At 38.3% G+C, this 22,484-nt stretch overlaps 1 protein-coding gene across 1 annotated transcript in view; it reads left to right on the plus strand.

Annotated features, from left to right (window-relative positions):
- The window catches only part of LOC310729515 (telomerase protein component 1-like), a 50,641-nt gene that overhangs the window by 20,200 nt on the left and 7,957 nt on the right, over positions 1 to 22,484 (plus strand). The window contains exons 15-43 of the mRNA XM_083547721.1: positions 570 to 641; positions 731 to 861; positions 1,849 to 1,920; positions 3,288 to 3,434; positions 4,510 to 4,801; positions 5,160 to 5,281; positions 6,612 to 6,725; positions 6,982 to 7,099; positions 7,741 to 7,929; positions 8,028 to 8,215; positions 8,334 to 8,475; positions 9,296 to 9,475; positions 9,608 to 9,700; positions 10,856 to 10,988; positions 11,171 to 11,330; positions 12,263 to 12,396; positions 12,478 to 12,566; positions 12,652 to 12,766; positions 12,959 to 13,003; positions 13,159 to 13,357; positions 14,093 to 14,213; positions 14,316 to 14,440; positions 15,529 to 15,628; positions 15,713 to 15,868; positions 16,263 to 16,481; positions 16,584 to 16,640; positions 19,344 to 19,476; positions 19,620 to 19,850; positions 21,051 to 21,208. Of these exons, the coding sequence (XP_083403847.1) occupies positions 570 to 641; positions 731 to 861; positions 1,849 to 1,920; positions 3,288 to 3,434; positions 4,510 to 4,801; positions 5,160 to 5,281; positions 6,612 to 6,725; positions 6,982 to 7,099; positions 7,741 to 7,929; positions 8,028 to 8,215; positions 8,334 to 8,475; positions 9,296 to 9,475; positions 9,608 to 9,700; positions 10,856 to 10,988; positions 11,171 to 11,330; positions 12,263 to 12,396; positions 12,478 to 12,566; positions 12,652 to 12,766; positions 12,959 to 13,003; positions 13,159 to 13,357; positions 14,093 to 14,213; positions 14,316 to 14,440; positions 15,529 to 15,628; positions 15,713 to 15,868; positions 16,263 to 16,481; positions 16,584 to 16,640; positions 19,344 to 19,476; positions 19,620 to 19,850; positions 21,051 to 21,208 (4,035 nt within the window). The remainder of the gene's footprint in view (positions 1 to 569; positions 642 to 730; positions 862 to 1,848; positions 1,921 to 3,287; positions 3,435 to 4,509; positions 4,802 to 5,159; positions 5,282 to 6,611; positions 6,726 to 6,981; positions 7,100 to 7,740; positions 7,930 to 8,027; positions 8,216 to 8,333; positions 8,476 to 9,295; positions 9,476 to 9,607; positions 9,701 to 10,855; positions 10,989 to 11,170; positions 11,331 to 12,262; positions 12,397 to 12,477; positions 12,567 to 12,651; positions 12,767 to 12,958; positions 13,004 to 13,158; positions 13,358 to 14,092; positions 14,214 to 14,315; positions 14,441 to 15,528; positions 15,629 to 15,712; positions 15,869 to 16,262; positions 16,482 to 16,583; positions 16,641 to 19,343; positions 19,477 to 19,619; positions 19,851 to 21,050; positions 21,209 to 22,484) is intronic.

A 22,484-nucleotide genomic window follows, 5' to 3' on the forward strand; every position in this document is an offset into this window, starting at 1 on the left:
GCTCATTGGGACCTTCAATGCTGCAGAATTTTTTCTGTCCATATCCCCAGATCTATACCTCAATACAATCCTGTCTCAAAGGTCTACAGACAATTCTTTGGACCTCATATAGACAGGTGTGTGCCTTTCCAAATCATGTCTAATCAACTGACACAGGTGGACTCCAATCAAGTTGTAGAAACATCTCAAAGATGATCAGTGGAAACAGGAGCTTAATTTTGAGTGTAATGGCAAAGGCAGTGAATACTTATGTCCATGAGATTTCTTTTGTTTTTTATTTAGAATAAATTTGCAAAGATTTCAAACAAACTTCTTTCACATTGTCATTATGAGGTATTTACATTTCGGAATAAAGCTGTAACATAAAATCTGAATAAAGTGAAGCACTGTGAATACTTTGCTGATGCACTGTATATATGAAGCATGTTGAACATTTTAGAACGTTTCCTTTTGGTCGTTGCAGGACATCGAGTCAGAATCAGAAGCGCAGCATGTTCTGCTATTGTTCTTCACGTTCAGGTTCATTCTGACTGCATTCGATGACACTCTGTGTCTTTTCTCTCTGTCAGGAATTTGAAGATTCGTCTCAGAAGGTGCAGCCAGACAACTTCTTCTCCAAGCTTCTTGAGGAGAAAACAAAGGTTTCGATATGATACCCTATCAATAATGAATTTTTGAATTTTTTATATCATGTTTGCATCTGTAATGGGTTTTTTTTTTTGTCCTTTAGGTAAATAACATCATCTTTCTGGAGGACTACATGTCTGATAGTATGACGGCGTTGACGTCCATTGAAAGATTTCGGAAGGCCTGCATCAGTAAACCGTTATTGGTAAACATTTCACTCGATGACACGCGGAGGTGAGAAGTAACAAAGTACATTTTTCTGGTATCAGTTTTTTACTTCACTATTTATTTTCAGACAAACTTCTACTTTCATTTATTAAATGTTTTACACAAATATCTTTACTTTCTACTTCTTACATTTCCAAAACAGGCTCCTTACTTTATTTTAAATCTATTTGGTGAAATGTCAATATTTTGTTCTCACTTTGCGCCGTTTTCAGCACATCAACCGATTTCCTGTCATTGTGTGGCTTTTTTTAATCTATTGAAAAACTAGTGAATAATTTCCTGGCTTTTACACACCACAGGCGTAGGATAGATTATGAAGCTCACAATGAGGAGCGCAGAAGGCAACAAGAAGTCTGGGGTTAACGTGGATGAGACAGAGGGAGTCAGTGATGTGAACATTCCTGATCACATGACCATCATCATCTTTTCTCTGCTTTATACTAAACATAACATTAAGAAAAACATTTATTTACTTACTAAATATTGTAATACATATTATATTATTAAATATTATATTATTATTAGAAATAAATGCTTTTTAACAAAAAAGGAAAAAAATTATAATTATTTTGAGGACCTAAAGATTTTAGGTATTTCTTGAAATTAGTTTGGGGGTGGGGGTGGGGGAAATCTATGCCCCTCTTTCGGGTTGTGGAAGGGTTGCTACTGGGTTTTCTGGGGAAAATGTCTATAGATATGACTTATTTATAGTGTGATTTTCATTAAAGAGCCACAATCCACATTTACATATGGCTCCATTCCAGGAATGCTGCAGGTTCAGCTCTTTTTTTAATGAGTGTTACTTTAAAGGAGGTAGGAAAAAGACCAGGTGATGGTGAGAACAAATTGATTGCTCTGATTGTCCTTCACAACCACCTCCTTTGTTCCATCTTGACTTCATTTTCACGTGTATAATTTTTTGTTTATTCAGGACGTATTATCTGTTATCTATTATCTGTATTTATTCTCTTCTTGATTTGATTTTACATTCAGAAATGCTTCCACGGACTCCTCAGATGATCCGAAATCAGTGAAGTTGTACGGCTTCAGTGAGCAAATCCTCAGGTAAGACATAATATTGATGAGTGATGATGATTGCATGCTACATGTACAAGTATAGATTTATGTGTTCTAGCAAGAATCTAGAAAAATGCTACCGTAATTTCCGGACTATTAAGCGCACCCACATATAAGCCCCACCCACTGAATTTTACAAAGATTTTTATTTTGTCTATATTGTCTATAAGCCGCAGGTTCCTACATTGAAACTAATGAACTTTACACAGGCTTTAATGAAAGACAGTGTCTGTTACACGGCTTGTATCTAAACAGTAGCCTACCAAGAAAGTCATTGTTTACTGTGTTCCTCCTTCCTTTCAAAACTATTTATCTCGGGAGTTTATCTTTTGGCATCGTCGTGCGTTTAAAAATCACCATCGGTGAAGCTTTTCTCCCGATGCCGTGCAGCTCAGAACACAGGTGAAGTGTGTTTTCATGCCCGGTTGTTTTCAGCGTGACGAATGATTCACATTTCCTGTAGACAGTCCGAGTGAGCGGCAGGTCAAACGTCAGAGGAACCTCATCCATATTCATGATGTGGTGCGGCCCGATTCAGTGGGAGCGCATCTGATTTAATATAAAGAGTTTCATTGGTTCACCTGAACCCGTTCTGCAATTTCATTGGTCTAATGTTATGGGGTTCAGTTTTTTGGCTTGAAGTTTGTGAAACCGGAAAAACCCCGGAATAAAGACATTTGTTAAAGTTTGCTCAAATAAATAGAGCAGTTCAGTAGATTATAGCTTTAGACAATTAAATATGTAAATATACAGTAAACACACACACACATGCATACACATCTGTATTACCCAAATGGGGTCTAACAAATGTAAACTATTTAATAAAATTTTCCCATTTATTTTATTTTATTTTATTAATTTAATTTTTGTCAATTTAATTGATTACTCAATTTAATCAATATAATAAAACTGTATTGCATTTTATATATTAAAATTATATATTAAATATTATTTTACATATTATTTAACCAGGCAGGCATTTTTTTTAATTGTTTTAAAAATGTTAACTCTTCAAAGGTTGATGATCACAATTGTTAATAATAATAAACTGCGTTGATAAAAAAAAAAAAAAAAAAAAAAAAACCCAACAAGAAGCAGTTTTATGTTTTGCATTTCTTCCCCTGTAACCTAAACCGAAATTGAACCGGACCAGAACTTTAATCAGCAAAACAAATGTTTAGTTGTTTAGCGATAAAAAATGTTTTTTTCCGTGGATTAAAATTTTTTTATTAATTTTTTTCAATGTAAAAAAAAAAATATATATATATATATATATAGTTGTATATTGTTATATACATGTTGCACACTGTTTATATTTTTCCCTGCAGAGTCGATAATTAAACATTTTCCTGCAGTTTTATTTCTGAGTGCGGTTCCTCAAGACTTTTGGATCACGTGGAGCAAATGGACAAACTGCACAAGATTCCTCCTCCAACAGGATCTACTGCAAAACAGGAAAAAACTGCTGACATCATGCCCCTGCCTGCAGTTCCTAAACTCAGGTACCGTCACAATCAACATTATTAACAATTAATGATCTGATGTTCTGGAAAAATATGTTGCTTATTATATCTGTTAAAATGTGTGACCAAAAAAAACCCAAGTAAAGCTAAAATATGATACTAATAAAAACAAATAATTGGAAAAAGATGAGAGGATTATTTTAAAGCAGTAAGTCATAAAAATATGTAATTTGAAAAAAAAATTAAAAAGGAAAGAGTGGTGCATAACACAAATAAATAAAAAAGGGGGGGAAAAATCTGAAAGCAGATGATGATCGATGATAAGGCTCTAAATATTTTATATTCACATAAGAAAAAAGCTATTTTTTAAAAAGGGGAAAAATTTTAATTTAATTTTATTACAAAAATAACACCAAACTAAATAAAATATTTATGAAAAAATAAATTATTCCATTTCTAAAAAAATTTCCTTTTAATTCTTTGTTTTTGTTGATTAATTAATTACTATTACTCATTTTTGCAATTTAATGATATTAAATGATATTTAATGATATATATATATATATATATATATATATATATATATATATAATTTTTTTTTTTATATATATATATAATTTTATTTTTAAGCCATCAGTTTTAATAGTTTATTTTGGTACAAATTTTTTCAATACATTTTACAATTATATTTAATTAAATTATAATAAAATAACAAAATAAGATGAAGATAAGATATAATAAGTAATTATTAAGCTAATTTTATTTTATATAATCATTTCACTTCAAATTCGTAATTTTTTATTTAAACGAAGGATATTTTTCCTAAGCAGTTTTAAATTAGTTCCTATAAGTTTATCCCTAATGAGTAAGTCAGTGGTGACTTTGGCTAAACAAGAAAAACATCCCTGAGATGATATGAGGAAGAAACCCTGAGAGGAACCAGACTCCAAAGTGAACCCATCCTCATCCTCAGCACAGCAGGTCCATTCATGACAGTTCCATGGTTGTTGAGGTCAATACCTGATCACTGATGGATATTTAGTTAATATTTAGTAGAAAGTTAATTACACAGTAAAACATCACCGGCATGACGTCTCTGTGTTCCTGGTGTCAGGTGGCGCAGCGTGCGTGTCTTCATCTCGTCTACGTTCAGAGACATGCACGGTGAACGAGACGTCCTGGTGCGCAGTGTTTTCCCGGAGTTACGCCGGCGAGCGGCTCCCTTCTGCCTCCAGCTGCAGGAAGTGGACCTGCGATGGGGCGTGACCGAGGCCGAATCAGCACGTGCTGCCGAGATCTGCCTCCAGGAGGTCTGTCGCTCCCAAGTGCTGCTGGGAATTCTGGGAGAGAGATACGGCCTGGTGCCGCCTCGGCCCTCGCTGCCTGACCTGCCTCAGTACAGCTGGGTGAGAACTGAACAATACATCATCTTTGTTTATAACATCCAGTAATGATTTCTGAAGACTTTCTTTCTTTCTTTCTTTCTTTCTTTCTTTCTTTCTTTCTTTCTTTCTTTCTTTCTTTCTTTCTTTCTTTCTTTCTTTCTTTCTTTCTTTCTTTCTTTCTTTCTTTCTTTCTTTCTTTTTTGTTTGCAGTTATTTGTTTGTTTGTTAATAATACTTCAAAAATATAACTTGTGCATAAACAGATAAATAGTTAAGAATGTTTATAGATTTTAGTACAATTATTATAGAGATTTTTTTTTTATTATTATTAATTTGATGTAGGAAAAATTTATAGCTTGATTATATTTCTGTGTGTCAGCTGAAGTCGGCTCCTGGCGGTTTGTCGGTCACAGAGATGGAGATTCGTCAGTTTCAGGCCGTGTTTCCTGAATCGGCTCACAGCCGCATGTTCTTCTACTTCAGATCTCCTCAGTTTCTCAGGTAAAAACTCACAGTTTAATCTGCTAACCTTCTAACCCTCACCAGAAACAGAACTTTGTTTTATGGTGTTACTGTAATTTACAGACACAGAGGTCACACAGTAGTAAATATAATTAACAGACAGAGGCCCACTTCACTGTAATTAATAGACACTAAGGCGACACCCACTTCACTGTAAATAATAGACACTGAGGTGACGCCCACTTCACTGTAATTAATAGACACTGAGGCGACGCCCATTTCACTGTAATTATTAGACACTGAGCGACGCCCACTTCACTGTAATTAATAGACACTAAGGCAACGCCCACTTTACTGTAATTAATAGACACAGGCGACACCCACTTCACTGTTTTTAATAAACACTAAGGTGACACCCACTTCACTGTAAATAATAGACACTGAGGTGACGCCCACTTCACTGTAATTAATAGACACTGAGGCGACGCCCATTTCACTGTAATTAATAGACACTGAGCGACGCCCACTTCACTGTAATCAATAGACACTAAGGCAACGCCCACTTTACTGTAATTAATAGACACTGAGGCGACACCCACTTCACTGTAATTATTAGACACTGAGGTGATGCCCACTTCACTGTTTTTAATAGAAACTGAGGCGACGCCCACTTCACTGTAATTAATAGACACTGAGGCGACGCCCACTTCACTGTAATCAATAGACACTTAGGCGATTCTCATTTCACTGTAATTAATAAACACTTAGGCGATGCCCACTTCACTGTAAGTAATAGACACTAAGGCGACACCCACTTTACTGTAAGTAATAGGCACTGAGGCGACACCCACTTCACTGTAATTAATAGACACTGAGGTGACGCCCACTTCACTGTTTTTAATAGAAACTGAGGTGACGCCCACTTCACTGTAATTAATAGACACTAAGGCGACGCCCACTTCACTGTAATTAACAGACACTGAGGCGACGCCCACTTTACTGTAATTAACAGACACTGAGGCGACGCCCACTTCACTGTAATTAATAGACACTGAGGCGATGCCCACTTCACTGTAATCAATAGACACTAAGGCGACGCCCACTTCACTGTAATTAATAGACACTGAGGCGACGCCCACTTCACTGTAAATAATAGACACTTAGGCGACACCCACTTCACTGTAATTAACAGACACTGAGGCGACGCCCACTTCACTGTAATTAATAGACACTGAGGCGACAGAAGGCCATACCACCTTCACTGTGATTGAGACAGAGAGTACATCTCTTGCTCTAATTGTTTTCTGGTCACTTGTTTTTATTGTTGTTAGATTAAAAAGCTCTTCTTTGTTCATAAATGTTTGTTTAGCTCAGTGCCTGAAGTTTGGAGAGGCGACTTTGCAGCTGAATCCGAGGAAACTGCAGCAAAAATGGATAAACTGAAGGAATGGATCAGAAACAAAGATTTCAGAGTGTCGCGAAAGTGAGTAGTGTACGATATATTCTGATTAGTGCATTAATAAAATATAAATGTATTCTCATTTAAATTTTAGTCTCAAAGAAACCATTATTATAAGTAAGTGTAGAAGATAAATGTATTCATATTATATAAGGGCAAAAGTCAGACAGGAATATTCCTGCTTTAGGAGTTATTATTAGTTATTATTAGAGACTGATTAAAAGTTCTATGTTGGGAATGATGTTTTATGTAAATGAGCTTCTTTCCTCTGTATGTGCAGTTACCCGTGTGAGTGGGGCGGAGTCGTAGACGGAAAAGCGTACGTGAAGGCTCTGGAAGATTTTGCGAAGGCTGTGACTGAGGATCTCTGGTCTGCCATACAGAAGCTTTTTGTGGAGGTCAGGCATCAAAATAAAAAATAAAAAAAAATAGACATTTAATTAATTCATTGATTTACTACAACCACATCCCTTTTCTAGATTGACTGTCAAAGGCCACGCCTCCTTAATTGAAATAAACAGACACAAAGGCCAGACCTTCTTAACAGAAATTAAGACACAGAGGCCACACAGCTTAATCAGAGTGACAGTTACAAACGTCACACTTCATAACTAAAATACCAAACCCAGAGGCCACGCCTCCTTCAATGAATTGTAGACTCACAGGCCACACCTCCTTCACTGAAATGAAGACACACAGGCCACACCTCCTTTACTGAAATTAAGACACACAGGCCATGCCCCCTTTGCTGAAATTAAGACACACACACAGGCCATGCCTCCTTCGCTGAAAATAAGACACACTGGCCACACCTCCTTGGCTGAAATTAAGACACACAGGCCACACCTCCTTCTCTGAAATTAAGACACAAGTCTCCTTAACAGAAACGAACAAGGCCACACCTCCCTAATTGAAATTAGTGGACACAGAGGCCATGCCTCTTTTCACTCAAAATAAGCAGCTGTATGATCAGACGGCCGCTGCAATTTTACCATCTTCCGTGTTCAATTTTTTAGTGTCTCTTTTCTCTGATGCTCAGGAATCAGACGAGGCAGATCTGACAGCAGAGATTACAGAACAGGAAGTCCACCAGGACGCCCAGCGCCGGCAGTTTTGCGGCAGAGCGAAGCCGCTTTCAAAGGCAAAAGACAGAATCGAGGAATGTCAGAGGAAAGGCGGAGTTCTGCTGGTAGAGGGCGGGGCCGGGGTCGGCAAAACGACTTTCATGGTAACAAAACCGGTTTTGTTTTATTTATTGCGTACGGTGACTGATAGAAACACAGACACAGTCAGGTCTCTTTCTCTTACTTTCTCTCTCTCATTTAGGCTGCGTTGGCTCACAAACTCCAAACTCCAGACAAGATAAAGAAAGTGCCCATGTGTGATGTCATATCCTATTCCACAGCCGCTAGCCAATCAGCTTCTGGGGTTGAGCCCCTCCTACGCTGCTTGGTCCAGTGGCTGAGAAAGAGAAAGCAGCAGGAGGAGGAGCTTCCTTCTAACACACCTTACAGGTGAAGTGACATTTACTTACACATGAGGAGAATGTGCGGTTTGTCTCATTTTGTAGAATCTGGAAGTGGGATGAAAAATAACTACACACTCTTGACATTATGTGGTGTGTATGAACAGAGATTTGCTGTCCGAGTTACTCACACACCTGAAGGAGGTGAAGAAAGGCCGATCTCTGGCGTTACTCATCGATGGAGCGGACCTGGTGCACGATGCCCGCGGGCAAAGAGTTTCCGAATGGATCCCACAACACATTCCTAAGGTGTGTGAAAATATTATTTTAGGATTTTATGCGTATATAATAAAACAATGAACAGCTGGATTTGTGCTGAAGCAGCGCTTCTTTGATTATGGATTACTTTCCTATAGCATGCCAACATTTAGTTTAATTTTACACTCAATTCAATTCAGTTTTATTTGTAGAGCAATTTTAACAATGGTCATTATTAAAATTTTTAGTTTAATGCATATAGGTTTATTACTTATAATTGTAAGTTTATCCCTAATGAGTGAGCCAGTGGTGACTGTGGCAAGGAAAAAACCCCTTGAGATATCATGAGAAAGAAACCTTCAAAGGAACCAGAGTCAAACGGGGAACCTCATCCTCAGCACCGACTCTCTATTCATTACACGTTCATCATTGTTGATTTACCTGATTTTATTTCAATATTAATTAAAGTCCAAATCCATCCTCAAAAATCTTGATTTGTACGGTAGCTTTGTGGATCTTTAGGCTGTTAAAACCACAGCAATTTGTGCACAGTGACCATTTTTTGAAATAAAATAAAATTAAGCCAAGCGAGTTGTTATAATAGTCGTCATAGTAGTTATAAACATGCCGTGTCTTTCCTGCATCAGCTCCTTTTAAAGTTCATAGGAGGTCATCTAACCAAGTAACCACAATGTAACTCCTCTGTCCTGAAGGCAGCTTTACCTCTGACTGCTACAAAGCACTGACACTGGAGACTCCTTCCCTGAATGTTAAATATGAATTCATCAGATATTTGTACATTAAAGAGACGTATTTAAAGCAATATTACACACAAAAATATGTCCCATATATATTTCTCATCATTTCTCAGGGTGTATGCCTGGTCCTGAGCATGTATTTAGACTCACCGCTCCGCAGCATTATAAGCGAAAACAAAAGCTGTGTGTTGTTTCCGCTGGGGCCGTTAATGCTGCCGGACCGGAGAGAGATCGTCCAGAAGGAGCTGAGCGTGTACGGGAAGAAACTGAGCGACTCTGCATTTAATAACCAGGTCTGATATGACTTTCTATATAAATACAAGTACATTAAGGTATGTGGTGTCGTGATGTGTGTGTGTGTGTGTGTGTGTGTGTGTGTGTGTGTGTGTGTGTGTGTGTGTATACTGACACTTGTGTATCTACAGCTCCAGACTCTGCTGATGAAGAAGGGAGCTGTGAGTCCACTGTATCTCCACTTGGCTTGTGAGGAACTCAGGAACTATGCATCGTTTGAAAAGGTGACATGCTTGTTTCTGTTCATTGAGCACTTTTCCACTATACTCATACATAAGCACAAAAACCCCTGAAGAACCATGAGGTAAAAAAAACTCCTTTAGGTTTTATAGTACACAAGTACAATAAGCGCTGTAAGAAAACCAGTGTAACATTCATGTCGTCACACTTCCTCAAGAAATGAGCCCATACATATCAGAACAACAGTGGAGATAAAGGAATATAACAACACATCCACACTGTGGTACAGATATTACATCATAAACAATAAGAAGAAACACTGAACTGAGGAGGGAAAAAAAAACACATCATAAGGAACTGCTTTGTAGTTCCTACAGGTTATATAAGAAACTATGACAAAATTGGTTTCACTGAGCCCTTCATGAAAAACATCACATCCTCCAGCCAGGCTTTTATTAGGGGACAGATAGTGGATTTCCATCTTAACAGAAATCTCCTGTGAACCAATAACTTTCATTGAGTGATTTGTTTCCTCTAACAGGAGCCAGAGAAAGTGATCAATTTAGCATAGTGGTTAACGCATTGGATTTTTGATTTTTCACAAGGTCACCAAGACCTTTTATCTCTCAACTGCTCAGTTTTAAGACATTCTGGATAAGGGGGTCTGCCAAACTGCCATAAATATACTGTAAAAATGTATATATAACGCATATGTACAGTTGTATGTCCAATGCAGTGGCAGTGAAAATCTATTAATATAATAAATATTTATAACGCTAGAAAGTCATTCATTGCTGTGAATGTAAATGTAAAATGACCAACGTATAGAGCATGAAAGGATGCAGGAAGCAATAGTGATCCTTTCTATTGATATTGGTTATTACTGTGACGTCGTCATCATCATCATCATCATTATCATCATCATCATCGATTCAAACCAGTTTTATTTGTAGCGCATGTTTAATAACGATGGTTTAAAGATTTACAGAGATAAAGTTGTATAAAAGTGTGTATCCATTTAGGATTTTTTTATCAAGGAAAAACTCTCTGAGGTGGCATGAGGAAGAAACCTTAAAAAGATGATGTCATCATTGCTATAATGAATTGTATGAACATGCTTGTAATTGGTTTGTAATAGGAAACATCACTTTCCAGAATAATCTTGATGTTTCTTTTTCCAATTTCAAATCACGATCCAGATGACTGAGAACCTGAAGTGTCTCCCGGAGTCTCTGGATGAGCTCATTCAGCATGGTCTGATCAGGCTGCAGTCTCAGTACCTAAGAACCGGACTCAACTGGACCCTGGCTGCTCTGGCGGTCAGCTCTACTGGTAAGGTGGACCATCATCACCATCATCATCATCATCATCACCAGATTCATCACTAATACCTAATAAACAATGGTTTAAGAAGCACTTATGGATGTGATTCTGATTGTTCTGTCTTTTAAACCAGAAAGAGGCACTAAATTGCCACTAAAAACATGCTGTTTGTCACTTGTCCCTAAAAACAGGTCTGAAAGACAGCGATCTACACTTCCTGTTGAACCTGTGCACTGATCTGAGCTCCACACACACCCCGCTGACCTGGCAGGAAGTGATGAAACTTGCCAGGAACCCTAAAACCAGAGTGCCCATGGCCACGTTCTCCCAGTTGGCTCGAGGTCTACAGAGGTAACATGTCGTGATAAGGTTCTGAGTAAGAAATCAAATAAAACAGGGTATGATCTTGTAGTAGCGCTCTGACAGAACCCTGTACAACACTGTTCTGATGAATCAAAACCCTGAATTACAATTATCTTTATTATAGTTATCATAAGAACCGTTTCTCTGCACTCTTAGGAGATCTAGAACCGTGTACGGTTCTTTGGTTGTTCCTTTGATGGAACCCATGAAGGTTCTACATAAAACCCTGAGTGTTTCAGAGTGAATTCAGAAACAATTCGCAGTAGAAGCTTTGAAGGATGATGAGAAGCCGTAATTATCGAGATATGCGAAGTAAAATATGACTTCAGAATTAATCAAAGTGTCTCTTTAAACTTTCACTTGAGTAAAAGTACAAAAGTTTTAGCCTTCGAATGTTCAGTATTAAATACAAAGTACTATAATTTATTATAATGTTATATATTTACTATAATGTTCCTATTAGCATTTTTATCATAAGACTACAGGCTCTTCACCTTTGATGGTTCTATGTAGAACCCTGAAAATAGATTTATAAAATACGCTATTTTAATTTAAATATTTATTTGTTATGCAAAGAGCACTTAGTCAATGAAGCTTTAAAAATAACATTTTGAACCTAATCTTTCTATCTGGATGTTTGTTTAAGCATCTATCTGTCTATTGTAATGCCACTATGCTTAGATGTCTCTCTGAACATGTATACTGTCTGTTTGTCTGTCTGGATGTCTGTCTGTCTGTCTGTTTGTCTGTCTGGATTTCTGTCTGTCTGGATGTCTGGATGTCTTTCTATCTAGATGTACGCTTTGTCATTTGTCCTTCTTAATTAATAAACCGTAAACCGTATAAAACAGTAAACCGTATAAAAACCCATTTTTTGAAGAGTCTTAAGGTTCTTGAAGGTCTGTACTGTTTCGCCGCAGTCTGATCGGGTCGTCTCTGTTTGTGGATCCGGATCCGTCCTCGGTTCTCACTAATCCAGATGTGAAATTGGCGTTTGAGCGACTTTACCTCTCTGATCCGGACGACAGAAGCAGAGCGCACATGATTCTCGCAGGTACGAGAGCTTTTTATATTAAAGTTTTCACAACCTAATAAAAATGATCATAATAATAATGTGTGTATATGATTTTTCCAGCTTACCTGTGGGTGCGGTCAGATCCTCACGGACACGACACGTTCCTGCACTGTGACCCGGACTCACTCACACAGCTTCCTGCTCATCTGGTCAGTGTTACTTTCTGCTCGCTTACAAAATTCACCTTTCCCTTTATTACAGAAAATCTCACCCTGTTCTTGTTTTCGTCTACAGATGAAATGTGGTCATCGGGAGCCGATGCACTTCCTGCTTTGCAGTTACTACTTCCTGTATGCTAATGTGCGTCATGGGCTCCTGCCCAGCCTCATGGAGAATTACCATTTATATGGTAGGATTTTCAATCAGTTCTTCTGAAGTCTTATATCAATACACACCTTTAATATTAAGCCATGGTCATGTTCTCATTCACAGATATAAAACTGATATTTGAAGACGTGTTTGTGATCCTGCTCTGTTTCTCCTACAATAAACACATGGCTTCACCCTTTCATCTCTTTTTTTTTTTTCCATTTTATAATAGAAAAGATTTATGAAGTGGACAAATCATGCTGTCCTGAAGCATCTGGTACGTTCATCTATTTTTATCTCAGCAGATCAGTTCAAGCATTTAGCTTCATCCTTCTTATTCACCCTGATGTTCATATGTGATGTATTATATCAGGTAATCATTATATTTGACTAATTAAACTCTATTAAATCACATATCAAACATCTCCACAGACTTCTCAGATGAGCTCGTGGCTTGCCATTCGTTCCTGAAGCGCCACGCCCCTCTGCTCTCTCATTGGCCGGCTCTGTTTGTGCAGCAAGCCCTGAACGAACTAGACGCCTCGGCTGCTCACGTCTGGGCTAAAACCGCAGCGAAGGAGGAAAACGTCCCCATTGTAAGATGTATGAACAACACCAGTGAGGAGGCTGGGTAGGAATCTCTCGGATTTACATCGTTTTATTAACAAATAAAGCTCTTTGTTTTAAAAAATGTGCTACAGGGGGCCAGTTTAATAAGAACACCTGTACACCTGCTCATTTATCAGCCAATCATGTGGCAGCAGCACAATGTGTAACATCAGGCAGATACAAGGGCTTTAGATAATGTATAGAGAATGAAGATCGAGGTTTGATGTGTTGCGGATTTTCGATTTGTTATATTATCTGAATGACTATAGACTTCATGTCAGCTCAGATCACTCTGATCATTCTTCTCTTTCATCACAGAGGTGTGGTCTCATAAGATGTTTTTTGTTTTCTGCACCATTCTGTGTAAACTACCAGGAAAAACACAAACCAGACCATCTGTAACCCACAACAATGCCACAGTTAAAGTCACAGAGTCAGTGTACAAGAGATCTAGAACAGTTAATAGTTCTTTAGCTTTTGGTTGCCTCACAAACGTTCTTCATAAAACCCCCACAACAGAAGGTTTGCTAATCGGAAACACTTCTATGTAGAACCCTTCAAAGATGTTAAGAAAACTCAATTAATGATCCTGTGATTCATCCTGATGTTCTTCCTCTGGATGTGGTTCACTTTTAACTGGAAACCATTTGCTGCTGCTGCTGATGGTTCCACATGAAGATCTACGAGGTTACCGTGGAGAATAAATCTCCACTAAGTTCTAAAAAAATAAAGAAACTTTGTGTTTCTGTTTCTGCAGTGAGCTGGTTTCCACGTTTCAGTGGACACCGTCCTGTGTGTCTCTCAGTCCAGCTGGAGTTCTGATGGCAGTGGGGACAGAACAGGGTTCTCTTCACCTCTACCACACACACACCAATCAGGTCACAGCCAAATCTCTTCATCCTTCATCTCTCTTCCTCCTTTCTTCCTCATCCCTATTTCATCTTTTCACAGCATGACAGACTTTTTGTTTTCTGGAACAGGAAGTGAAGTCACTGATCAGTAGCTGTGATGGGATCTCGGGCTGTGTGTTTCTGGATGACTGTGTTCTGTGGACGACTTCGTACGACGGCCAGGTGGAGGCGTGGGACGTTAACAGCGGCTGCAGGTCAGTGTGTTAGGAAATAGAAGAAAAAAAAATATCTGATTGTCACTGTCTCTCTGAATGTTCTTCTGTCTGAACATCTGTCTGTCTGGATCTCTATCTGGATGTATTTTTGGTCATTTATCTGTTCAATTGTATTCCACTTTATCTGTTTAAATGTTTTTCTGAACATCTGGACATGCATACATCTGGCTGAATATTTGTCTGTCTGGATGTATGTTTGATCATTTGGATGATCATTTCTCTGTCTACCTTAATACCACTTTGTCTCATTGAATGTTTCTCTAATTGTTTGAACATCTGGACATGTATCTATCTGCCTGAATATGCCACTCTGTCGGGATGTCTCTCTGAACTTCTGGAAATATTTGCATCTGTCTGAACATCTGTTTGTCTGAACATCTGTCTGGGTGTCTCTACCTGGATGTATGTTTAGTCATCTTGTCTGTCCATCTTAATGCTATTTTGTCTGTTTGAATGTTTCAGAACATCTGGACATCTATACATCTGTCTGTTTGAACATATTTGTCTGTCTCTCTATCTGCATGTTTGGTCATCTGTCTGTGTGTCCTAATGCCACTCTGTCTGGATGTCGCTCTGAACATCTGGACATGTATGCATCTGTCTAAATATTTGTCTGTCTCTCTATCTGTATGTTGGGTCATCTGTCTGTGTGTCTAAATGCCTGTCTGTCTGTCTGTCTGGCTGGCTGTCTATATGAACATCTGGACATGTACAGTATAAATGTATACATCTGTTTCTCTGTTTCTTTGCCTGTTTAAACATCTGGACATGGATTTATTTGTCTGTCTCTTTGTCTTGATGTATGTTTGGTCATTTGTCTGTCTGAGCATCCATCTGACTATATGGTTAAACATCATGCTGTCTGGTGTCAATGTACAGTATGTTTGGTCATCATGCTGTCTTTTGTAATTTTCCTTGACTGTTCCTTTGAACATCTGGATATTATTACATATCTGTCTATATATTTAGTTGTCTATCTTTCTGTTTACCTGGACTTTTGTCTGTCTGAATGTCTTTCCGTCCTGAAAATAACGTATCACTAAAGGTCTTTGTGCCATTTTCTGTAGGACTGCTCACCTCACCGCCCACTCCAACAGCATCACAGGATGTGATGTCAGCCCAGACAGGAAGCACTTTGCTACTGTTTCCTTAGACTTCACGCTGAAGGTAGTAATATCAAATTTAAAGTTTGTTGTATAGCATAAATATTATATTTACCTCACTTGTGTACGTGTTTGTGTGTGTGTGTAGGTATGGTCCTCTAAGAAGGGGATGCAGGAGGCGTCACTGGTGAACCCGTCCCCTCTGAATTGTGTGACCTTTGACCCTGAGGGTAGTCTGTTGGCGGTGGGTTGCTGGGATGGGGCAGTACGGATGTGGGACTGGATCAAACAGGAGAACTGCATGGTGAGAAGAAAACAGAAAGTAAACAGAGAATTATGGGTATTAGAGTCCTGATTATGAGTCATGCTAATGATAGTCTATTTTTTTGCTCTATTTTGTCCCTTTCTCTCAATCTCTCCTTTATTTCTGTTTCTGCATTTCTTCCTATTTCTCTTTATTTTATCACTCTTTTTTGTACCTGTTCTTTTATTCCGTCTACTATTACTGTCATTCTTTTAAATTGTTCTTCCTTTTCTTCCTTGTCTTACCTTTTATCTTTATGTATTCTTCATTCTCTATCACATCTTTCCCTTTTTTTTTGTCTTTTTTTCATTTCTTCCTCTTTGTTCTGTACCTTTTGTCGTTTTCACTCTGTATATCTTTCTTCATCTTTCTCTCTTTTCCTTCTTTACTCCAGACTCTGTCAGGTCATCAGTGTTCGGTACGCAGTGTGTCTTTCTCTCCATCCTCCTCTCTCTCTCTCCTCTGTTCGGGGGCGTTGGATGGCGAGATAAGATTGTGGTCAGTTCCCGGATCGTCCTGTGTGTGGCGCTCTCACGCTCACCGTGGCCCTACTGAGGTACTTCACTTCCTGTGTGATGGAGAGTCGCTTCTCAGTGCTGGACGTGATGGAATGGTGAGAACACACACACACACACACACACACACACACACACACACACACATACAGAGTGAGTGTGTGTGTTACTGCTGTACATTAAATGTGTGTGTGTTTTAGGTCCAGCTGTGGTCTGGAGGACTCGGGCGCTCAGTCTCTGTGTTGGGAGAGAAAAAGGTACTTCACATGCAGAGGAGAGAAAATACTCAGTGTCTACTAACAGGGGGAAACTCAGTGTCTGTCTGTGTTTATGTCTGTTTTTTCTTTATCCTTAAATAAGTCAGTTGAAAATAATAATAATAATAATATAATATTAATAATAATAATATAATAATAATAATAATATAATAATAATAATAATAATAATAAAAATCATAATATAATAATAATAATAATAATGTAAAAACATAAACTATAACTTTACAGTTTTTGCATAAAAAACAGTTTTTACATTTACAAAAACAGTAGTTTTAATTGAAGAAAGGAAAGTAAAATGTAAATGTCTTTCTGTATCTCTTTGTCAGGTAATCTGTCTGTCTGTCTTTGCCTATCAGTCTCTCTCTCTCTCTCTCTCTCTCTCTCTCTCTCTCTCTCTCTCTCTCTCTCTCTCTCTCTCTCTCTCTCTCTCTCTCTCTCTCTTTCTCTGTCTATGTGATGATGTGTTGAAGATGTTGGTCATGAGGATATTGATGTCAATGACGATTGTGATGATTTAAATAATTAAGATGATAACCGGAATGATGATGATGGTGATAATGAGCATGTTGGTCATGGGGAAATTGATGTTACTGATGAAGATGATGACAGAGATAATGATGATGATGATGATGGTGCTGATGGTGGTCATGGGGATATTGATGTTACTTATGATGATGATGATGATGATGGTGGTCATGAGGATATTGATGTTACTGATGATGATGATGATGATGGTGCTGATGGTGGTCATGGGGATATTGATGTTACTGATGATGATGATGATGATAATGGTGCTGATGGTGGTCATGGGGATATTGATGTTACTGATGATAATGATGATGATGATGATGGTGCTGATGGTGGTCATGAGGATATTGATGTTACTGATGATGATGATGATGATGATGATGATGATGATGGTGCTGATGGTGGTCATGGGGATATTGATGTTACTGATGATGGTGATGACAGAAATGATGATGATGGTGCTGATGGTGGTCATGAGGATATTAATGTTACTGATGATGATGGTGCTGATGATGGTCATGAGGATATTGATATTACTGATGATAATGATGATGATGATGATGATGATGATGTTGGTCATGGGGAAATTGATGTTACTGATGAAGATGATGACAGAGATAATGATGATGATGATGATGATGGTGCTGATGGTGGTCATGGGGATATTGATGTTACTGATGATGATGATGATGATGGTGCTGATGGTGGTCATGGGGATATTGATGTTACTTATGATGATGATGATGATGATGGTGGTCATGAGGATATTGATGTTACTGATGATGATGATGATGATGGTGCTGATGGTGGTCATGGGGATATTGATGTTACTGATGATGATGATGATGATAATGGTGCTGATGGTGGTCATGGGGATATTGATGTTACTGATGATAATGATGATGATGATGGTGCTGATGGTGGTCATGAGGATATTGATGTTACTGATGATGATGATGATGATGATGATGATGATGATGGTGCTGATGGTGGTCATGGGGATATTGATGTTACTGATGATGATGATGGTGCTGATGGTGGTCATGGGGATATTGATGTTACTGATGATGGTGATGACAGAAATGATGATGATGGTGCTGATGGTGGTCATGAGGATATTTATGTTACTGATGATGATGGTGCTGATGATGGTCATGAGGATATTGATATTACTGATGATAATGATGATGATGATGATGATGTTGGTCATGAGGATATTAATGTTACTGATGATGATGGTGCTGATGGTGGTCATGAGGATATTGATATTACTGATGATAATGATGATGATGATGATGATGTTGGTCATGAGGATATTAATGTTACTGATGATGATGGTGCTGATGGTGGTCATGAGGATATTGATATTACTGATGATAATGATGATGATGATGATGATGATGTTGGTCATGAGGATATTAATGTTACTGATGATGATGGTGCTGATGGTGGTCATGAGGATATTGATGTTAATGATGATAATGATGATGATGATGATGTTGGTCATGAGGATAATAATGTTACTGATGATGATGATGATGATGATGATGATGACAGGGATGATGATGGTGCTGATGGTAGTCATAGGGATATTGATGTTACTGATGACGGTAATGATGATGATGGTGATGACAGAGATGATGATGATGATGGTGCTGATGATGATGATGATGATGATGATGATAGAGATGATAATAGTGATGATGATGGTGCTGATGGTAGTAATGGGGATGTTGATGGTACTGATGATGATGATGGTGCTCATGTTGGTCATGGGGATATTGATGTTACTGATGATGATGATGATGATGATGACAGAGATGATGACAGAGATGATGATGATGGTTCTGATGGTGGTCATGAGGATTTTGATGGTACTGATGTTGGAGTTGATGACATGCTGATGTTGACATGGTGATGATGGTGCTGATGTTGGTCATGAGGATATTGATGTTACTGATAATGATGATAATGGTGCTGATGTTGTTCATGAGGATACTCACAATGTTACTGATGACTATAATAATGATGATTGTGGTCATAATGATGATGATGAGGATAATAATTGATGATAGTCATGATTAAAAAAATGATGGTTGTGCTGATGGTACTGATGATAGTGATTTTGATGATTATAATGATCCTCCATTACAGAAGCTGCTGAAATCCTCGAGGTCCAAACAGGCCGTGGTGTCTGAAGATGCCGCGCTCTGTGTGGCCGTTAACGGTCAATACGCAGCTGTTGGTTACCATGGAAACGGACTTAAACTCTACAACATACAGTCAGGTACAATTTTATTTCAACCAGAAATGAATTCATTAAACATCAAGATTATTTGAGAATAGAGGATCTTTATTTGCCTGTACGTGTGTGTGTGTGTGTGTGTGTCTGTGTGTGTGTGTGTGTGTGTGTGTGTGTGTGTTTTGTAGGTGGCTGTGTGTGGTCCACTGAGGACCTGCGTGTGTCCATGCTGTGTATGCTCTGGCTGCAGGCTGTAGCAGACGATCTCCTGATCTCTGGGGGTTTAGATCAACGTTTGCGTCTGTGGAGGAAGCGGAATAAACAGGAGGAAACCCTGACACTGGTCGGAGTCTTCGGTGTCCAGGAAGGCGCTATTCTCGCTCTGAAACAAAACTCCACCTACGTGGCCTCTGCGTCAGGTGAGTTCCACGCTACGTATCCCAACTCTGTAAACTCTGCACTTATATAATATTAATAATAATAATAAATTATTAATGGGTGGAAAAATGGGTGATAATAATAAATTATCAAATCCTGATATAAAACACCATCACACTCCTGAAGTCTGTATTCTGATTGGCCAGAAGCTGATTTATTTTCTTTAACAGCGTCTCTGACAGTATTTCATGCTTTATGTCCTGATACAAAATCATTTCCAAACAAAGTCTTTGTAATAATCGGTCTGTATAGAAATGTTTATTTAACAATTATAGAAGGAGTCTCCAATGTCAGTGCCAGAAAAAACTACGAGTATGAATATGTTTAGAGCTGCTGTAATGTAAGTGGAGAAAAATGTTCCACCACATACAGTGTAACTGTAAATGGATACAAATTCTGGAATAATACTGGATAATTCTGGAACAGCCCTAAAAAAGTGGAGAAAAATGTAAATAAAAACACAATGTATTGATGTGCAAATCTCACAAACCCATATTTTATTCACAGTAGAACAAAGAAAACATCTGAAATGTATAAATCATTTTATGGCTGCAACAGAACAGTGTTTAAAGTCCGTATATATCTGGGAACTGAGGAGACTGGGAAGTTTTGGAAGAGGACTGTTTTCCTAGTTATGTCTGATGTCTGATGCAGGAAGTTCATGATGAAGCTTTAACCTGCAAACTGTGTTCACAGACAATGAATTCCGGAGTAGTTAATGAGCCCATGCAGTGGTTTCCATTACAGAATCAGGCCTGTTTTTAATGCAGTGACTCCTGAGGGCCTGAAGATCACAAGCATTTAATATCGATTATTTTTTTCCCCTCGTCCCTTACAGAGATAATTATTATTATATACTGTAGAGGATCAGATATTTACATTTTTCTATTTGATGTTGAAGAACAAGTTTCTGAAACTATTTGTAGGTGCAGAACCTCTGCCCATCTTTACATCTGAGAGACTCTGCCTCTCTATTATCTTAGTAATCTTTTGAAAATGTAAATACTGTAGTTTTTCCAGCTGTCCCACAAAAACACTTTGGGGACGTTTTGTTGGAGGAAAATTCCGGGCGCTCGGTCGCTCTGTCGACATTTTGTTTTGTTCTTTACATTATAACTCGGTAACATTCCTTTAAAACGTTTCAATCTTTGCCGATTTGAATCCTGTGCTTGATCACTCAGATGATTTCACCATCGCCTTGTGGCTAAAGAGAGATTTGACCTCTGACCCCTGGGATGAACCGAAAGCAGCGAGTGTTTTGAGGGGTCACAATGGAGGAGTCACGTGTTTGGCTTTCAGTCCGGATGGTAAACAGCTTCTGTCAGGAGGAAAAGACAAGGTACTGAAACCACACACACACACACACACACACAAACACACACACACACACACAAACACACACGCACACACACACACACACACACACACACACACACACACACACACACACACACTTACATTAGGCTCTGTTCTAGTTTTAATGTGTTACAACACAGATGTTGATTATTTTCCTATTACAGCATAACAGCAGTTCCCAAAATGTTTTCTTGCTCTTACACCAGGCAGTTTCCCAACAATGACCATTTTTCATTTATGTACAAATGATTTCATACTTTGATCTGTGCTCCACGTTCTTGTCAAAAACAAATGATAAATTAATGATTTAAAAACAAATTTCTATCTCAAAATGTGAAATATTCAAAATGGGCCTTATTTACAGTTTCATGACCTTGTATTTTGAGACTTATTTGGGTTTATGGGACTCTTAAACAACCTGGATGTAAAATAACTGATTAACCATCAGAGCATAAACCATCAGTGGATTCATCAAACATTCTGGCTTCACTCCGAGAAGTTCATATGGACCACTATGTGCTTCAAAATCAACGAGAGTGACGAGAAATAGAGTCCCACAGATGTTCTCTATTTCATGCATAAAGACTTCATAGATTTTAAAGATCATAAGAATCTTGAATATTCCTGCTCCACCTTCCCCCAAACCCTGCTCTGCCCTGAACCATGTTCTACTAGATTGTCTGTGATCTCTGCATATGTTGTTCTAGTTTGTATCATATTATTTATCAGTTGCACAAGTGGCTCCAGAGTGGACATTTCTTCTTAAGAAAAGACCACCAATGTGTATCTATAGTTACTGTCAGGGTCAGGGCTCGAACCGGAGTTGGCTGCTTGAGAGCCCGAGTCTCTAACAACATGCCTCATGGGGGTGTAAACCCAAGCGGACAGACAAACAAAAGCCGGTTGAGAATTCCAAAGTAATTTGTTAAGAGAATCCACAAAACAAAAAAAGAAAAGAAAATTGAGGGAACCAAAATCCCTAATAGAGGGAAAAAAACTAAGTAGAGGACACGGGAAACAAAAAACCGAGAGGTAGATCACATAACATCAAGAGCTGATCAACTAAACTGATGCAAAGGAGGAACATAAATAGACAGAAAATGAAACACAGGTGGAAACAATCAGGGAAGGGCAAATGAACACACTGGCACCATCTAGTGGTGAAATTTAATTCACGAACATCAAATTTAAACACATCACCCGTTACAGACGCTTTTTGTCCCATTTATGTTTCGTGTCTGCTGTTTACACGTCGATGT

This window comes from Silurus aristotelis (genome assembly GCF_946808225.1).
Source record: "Silurus aristotelis genome assembly, chromosome: 8".
In the NCBI taxonomy this organism is placed as follows: domain Eukaryota; kingdom Metazoa; phylum Chordata; class Actinopteri; order Siluriformes; family Siluridae; genus Silurus; species Silurus aristotelis.